General features: G+C 38.9%; 1 protein-coding gene across 9 annotated transcripts in view; it reads left to right on the forward strand.

Annotated features, from left to right (window-relative positions):
• Positions 1-6,000, forward strand: part of kcnc3a (potassium voltage-gated channel, Shaw-related subfamily, member 3a) — a 60,237-nt gene that overhangs the window by 38,386 nt on the left and 15,851 nt on the right. For 5 of the 9 annotated variants that reach the window (XR_008963853.1, XR_008963852.1, XM_057346161.1 and 2 more), the window contains exon 4: positions 425-631. Coding sequence is in view for 6 of the 9 variants with exons in the window: in XM_057346161.1 (XP_057202144.1) it covers positions 425-631 (207 nt within the window). In the remaining 3 variants the exon portion in view is untranslated. Of the gene's footprint in view, positions 1-424; positions 632-1,604; positions 1,731-3,485; positions 3,507-6,000 lie in introns of all 9 variants that reach the window. The other 4 variants (XR_008963851.1, XM_057346163.1, XM_057346162.1 and 1 more) reach the window with 2 other exon arrangements.

Consider the following 6,000-nt stretch of genomic DNA (forward strand, 5'->3'; position numbering starts at 1 on the left):
CTACTCTTCTTTTTCTGTCTCTTCCATTTATTTAGCAGGATTTGCCCGTGGCTTATTTCTGTAAATTGTTGAGCAGTAACTCACGTCAGATTAGATATGACAGCTGTGTCGGAAACTATAAGAACAAAATGTGTGTGTGTGTGTGCATCTCTCACTCTTTTTCCTCAGTGATCACATTCACATCCATTTTGTGTATGATGTTGTGTGTGTGATGCTGTGTGCCTGCTCCTCCATTTTAATCAAGTATCGCTGATGCTCTTTTGTCCTGTTTCCTTTCCCTCTCTCTCTCTATTTTTTTTTTGCTCCTTTTATCCTTTCATGTAACCATATATCATAACATACACATTACTGCTGCGTATCGCCTCTAATTTCCTTCTTTCTTGACTCCTTTTCTTTCCTTTTCTCTTTCTTTCTGCATTGTCAGACTCAAAGCAGAATGGGGATGCTGCAAATGCAGCTCTGGCTAATGAGGACTGTCCCACCATAGACCAGGTGATGGGGCCGGATGACAGGAGTCCGGCCACCGGTGGGTTCGGCGCAGGCACGGGGCGCGAACGTTACCCCCACGACCGGGCCTGCTTCCTCCTCAGTACTGGAGAGTTCCGCACCACAGACAGCAATGTCAGGAAAGGTATGCGGCACCCACACACCTCAGATTACACTCACACTTTAAGTATGCAATACAAAGAACAAGAAAGGTAAGTTTATCAAGTTTAAGTGCTCAGGTATCAGAGGCAAACACACATTCAGTCGCAAGAAAACACTACAGCAATAGAAAATCTTACCGCACACTACCGTGTGCATTAAAAGAAGCTCATTCACATATAACTAACAACACTGCAGTTCACTGCCTTCTGCTCCTTACACATTTCTTCTCATCCTTCACCACATCAGTCATTCCTAATAGCGGTCATCATTAGCAAAGCTCTGCCACCTGCACAGTAATAATTCAATTATATTGTTATAATAGTTTTTCATCTTTAATAAACTGAACATAGCTTCAGTAGATTACATAATTCAAATGAAACCATATACTGTATACTCCACAGATCTATCTATCTATCTATCTATCTATCTATCTATCTATCTATCTATCTATCTATCTATCTATCTATCTATCTATCTATCTATCTATCTATCTATCTATCTATCTATCTATCTATCTATCTATCTATCTATCTATCTATCTATCTATCTATCTATCTCTCTGTCTGTCTGTCTGTCTGTCTGTCTGTCTGTCTGTCTGTCTATCTAATCAGCTAGTTAGCCCTTGCTCTTTCTTGCTCTCATTCATTGATTTATTTCATTCTCTTTTCCTCCCTTGTGGTTTCCCACCCTGACTTGACTGTGCATGCTGTCTTTTCCCCATACATGCTGTCTTTTCCCCATACATGCTTTCTTTTCCCCAATCTTCCTTACCTCGTACTCGTACCTCCTCTTACATCTGTCCACATCTTGTATTCTTTTGCGCCTGCATGCGTTAATTGTACTGCCCTCCTCACTGTACCACACTTTCCAACTGCCGCCATTTACCACCAACCTCCACCGATCCCAAATACACCCCCTTACACAACCAAATCCTAAATCCCCCCAAAAAACATTAGAATCTGCAGTCGACAACCCAGTCTCCCCCCCAGGAGAAGAGTGGTTCAAGCCGGAAGGGCCACTGCTACAGCAGGACCTCAATGCGAATTCTGCCACTTCCTGGATCAAACCATAGTGACACAGAGGTAACCATAAAAAGCCATTTGTGCTTTAACATAGGGATTAGTTCATTCCACACTTGTCCAATTGTATTTGCATACAATCCTTTAAACACAAAGACCTATTTTATAAGCACTTATTTCAACCGGACACTGATACAATGTATCATTTATGAATGTACTAAACATAAATCAAATACAAAACACTCTTGAACACAACACAATACCAAACTGTACTCAATACAGACACTCAGCTCAACTCAAGCTTTTAGAGAGATTGATGCCTGTATGAAAAATGCATTTTTGAGTTTACATTGAAAGACTCAGCATTAACAAGAACACAATGCTTTTAAGTGTATCAGGGGATAATGCGTTATTTGTGTTCTGTTTGTGTGTTTGAGAATTGTGTGCCTAATCTAACATGAGTATATAACATCTGCAAATTTACACAACATTATCACTCACAGCAGACTAGAATCTGGGTCTGATTCTCTTTGACTCAAGTGTGTTTATGTGATATTAAAATTTTATGGATGATGTCATAGTGTTTGCTCCCTCATCATCCTCTCATTCTCTCTTTCTCTACATTTTACTCTCGTGTTCCCTTTTTCACTTTCTAATCAACTTCTGTCATTCTAATTGACTTTTTTTACTTTTTGCAGTCAAGCCTTTGATTCCTTTTGATTTTTTACATTTTAATTTTTTCCTACCAGTTTAGACATCTTTCACAATCTTTCTCTAAACTATACTGAGCACTAGACAGTAAGGGTTCTACACGTGTTAATGCTCTGCTGATGTTTAGAACATTAACCCTTAGGCCAGTATAGTTCAACACACTCAAGGTTAAAAACCCCATGGAATAAAAATGAGTTATTGTCATCTTTGTGAGTTTGAAACCAGGTTAATGCTAATGCACTCATATGCTGAAGAAATTCATTTTTATTAGATAAACACATTTATTGACAGTTTTCCTGTTCTGGCAAATAAATCCCAAATTTTGATCACATGCTCTGTGGAATGATGTCCCTCTACCTGTCTGACTAACAAGTGTGCAGTCACGGTTTACAACACTGACATAATGTAACTTTCAATGAAACATATTAAGAAGCTTGTTTTTTTAACCAATAGACTGATTTAAACATTTTAGGCCTAGTCCACACGTACACGAGTATTTTTATAATCTGAGTTATTCTTTCTTTGTTTAAAAAACCCCTGCGTCCACATGAAAACGCAAAAACACACTATAAACCGCTGTCATAACATCCCAAACCAACAGGTGGCGATATAACATTAACACAAAAGGCCGTGTTGGTTAATCAGAAGCCTGGAATCTGACCTCAAACAAAGGAGATAGCGGCACGCATTCCAACATCATACACCAAATCGCTGGCTTCACCGTCTACACGACAACACTGAAAGCGGAGTTTCTAAAAATCTTCACCCTGGCAGGAGTTTTAATAAAAGTTCGGTTTCAATAACCGAGTACTGCGTTTGTGTGTGGACGAACGGCCAAACCGCAGTTTAAAAAATACCTTAAGGCCTTAATGTGTTTCGCTCAAACATCTGGTTTCAAAACCAAGGAAAAACTCAACAAATGGATCTCATGGGGTTTTTAATAGCACAAACACACATTTAAATAAATGAAAATGTGCTAAAGATATTTTATATCTGTTTGTGAGAGAAGATGATTTGTGAGTGTGTTTTTGGGGATGTTGTATTTTCTGATGTGTTCTGAGGTGAGCTTGTCTGACGCGCTGTTGTTGTTGTTATCTCCTTCCTCAGGTTGTGTCGTGTCATGCGTTTGTATGTCAGCTCTTGTTGCTACACCGTTATACTGTCTTCCCTTGTTTGTGTGTTGTTGTGTGTGCACTGTATTCCATTTGGTGTTGCTGTGACTTCTTCCTCCTCCTTTCCCCCCTAACAGTGACCTTTCACCTCAGTAGAGTGCCCCTCAGGTCTTCATTTGCAAAACCGTTATAGCGCTCACGATAATTTCACCTTCTGTTTATTATTTACAGCCTAAAGAGACTTGCTGACGTGTTTAGGGGTTTTGGTGAACAGTCACTGAAAGGGCGTGTCTTTCTGTGCTTTATCTTGTTTGTTTATTTGAATAAAGCTGGTTTCTTCTTTCTCCTGAAACTGCCCTCCACTCTGGGGTCCACTGACCAGTGTTTCATCACAGCCAGCAGATGAGCCTCCGAAAGCTTTCAGTCTGTAGAGCGCAACAGTGAATGCTCACTTATCTGTGGCCTTGGTTTTAGAAGCATTTTCCCATTGATTTTCGCCATAAGGATTTCAGCAGATTTTTTGATAATGGCGTCTAAGCTTTAAACCGAAACCCACTACTCCAAGATGATTCAAAAACTTTGATTTAAAAAAAAGGTTCAATAACAAATAAAATAATAAATATAATTAATATATATATATATATATATAATAAATAAAGAATAAAAAATGAAAGAATAAGACAAAAGTAAAAAGTGTTCCCTTTAAAAAAAATTCAAGAGTCCCATTAGATATTACGAATAATGTCGTTAAAAATGTACAATTTAAAAAATGTAATTTTTTTGACATGAAAATAATAAATGTGACGAGACAGAATTGATTATATTCTGAAGGAGCTCTCTTCAGGATTATGGGTATTTTCGTTTTCATTTAGAATTTAGTTTGTTGCTTCTACAGATGCATATTAGATGACTTAATAATCACAGAGCTCATAGCAAGTTTTGTCCATTGTGTTATAAATTTCTATATGGAGGAAATGAAAGGGATTTGTATCATTCCGTTGCACTCCACTGACCAGGATCAGTACAATAAAGTATTCTAGCCATGATATGGGGCTCAACATTGACCTCAGGTCAGACCTTATAGGGCAAATCCCTGACCTGCACAAAATCATACGGTAGTAAAACTGCTCTGTAGGGCTGTGCTGAAACATTGATCTCTGTCGCTGTTAGGATGTGTGCTACAGTCCTGTAGTCTTAACCTGTCATGAAAACAATTCTGTCTCACAAACACATCACATCAGCTAAACGGAGAAACCCGTCTGACATAAGACTGTACAGAGACACTAGCAGGAGACAGATAGCTAAAAAGACAAAGACAGACAGGAACACAACACAGATGCCAAACGCCCAGCAAGCACACATACTGTACTGTGACCATTCAGTTACAGGTAAGTCCATCTAGGGCTGAAATGACATACTCGGGCTGTTGCCATGGTAACAGGACACAATGTGAGGCATTGTTACAAATGGACACTACAAAATTTTCTATATTAAGGCCAAATGGTGAATCAGGTTAAAATGGCCACAAACCGTCTCCTCACGAGGCCTTTAGTTCTTAATGGGAATTTCTTATACTTTCCATTATTGCCCTCCTTCCCTCTCTCTCTCTCTCTCTCTCTCTCTCTCTCTCTCTCTCTCTCTCTCTCTCTGGTACTTATAGAAAAAAAATTTTGTTTGTTGACTTTTTAATGATACTTTATACTAAAGCCACTTTGAGTTTGAAATTTGGTTTCTATTGACGTTTTCTCACATTTATTTTCTAAATTACATAATATTGACCTGTATGTATATATAGGGCAATCTAGACGTGTATGTTGTAGAAAAGGTTTTCTTTTTTTTTGCTCTTGCTTTTCCAGTGTTTTTATTGGTGATGAAACACATTTAAGTTTACATCACTTCCTCTCACTCTCCACCACAGCATGTATTATACTGTATTTCTCTCTTCACCCCACTCTTGAGTCTCTACCTTCAGCCCTCTCACGCCTTCCTGCTCACTGTTGCCAAGGAAACAGTGGAAAAGGGCATTCTGGGACTTAGCAAAGCGTGATAGAATATATGAGAAAAAGGGGTTAAAAATTGTTCAAGCTGTGAAATTCCATGCACAGACTATTGGCTTTTTAAATTTTGGAAGAATAATTAACGTTATAACCTTGACCTTTAGACATCCAGTTGCTCACAAGATGCACTTGTGTGTGTTTTTTACCCTTTTAACATCTTTTTTCCATTGTATTTTTTGTGGAGCCTTTTGTTGCTTGTGTTTTATTTGAAATTCGACAGATACCCTTGGGGCGAGACATTGACTGTCTCTAGCTATATGTGTGCACAACTGCAGTCTAGATGCTGGCCAGAGCACATTGACTGAGGGCATTGTGGTCATCTTCCTCTCTAACCATTGTCTTAAAGCATAGAAGCAATGCTGCACTGCAGGGCTGCAGTCACACCCTCTCTCTGTCTCTCTCTCTCTCTCTCTCTCTCTCTCTCTCTCTCTCTCTCTCTCTCTCTCTCTCTCT

This window comes from Triplophysa rosa, linkage group LG11 (assembly GCF_024868665.1).
Source record: "Triplophysa rosa linkage group LG11, Trosa_1v2, whole genome shotgun sequence".
Lineage (NCBI taxonomy): Eukaryota > Metazoa > Chordata > Actinopteri > Cypriniformes > Nemacheilidae > Triplophysa > Triplophysa rosa.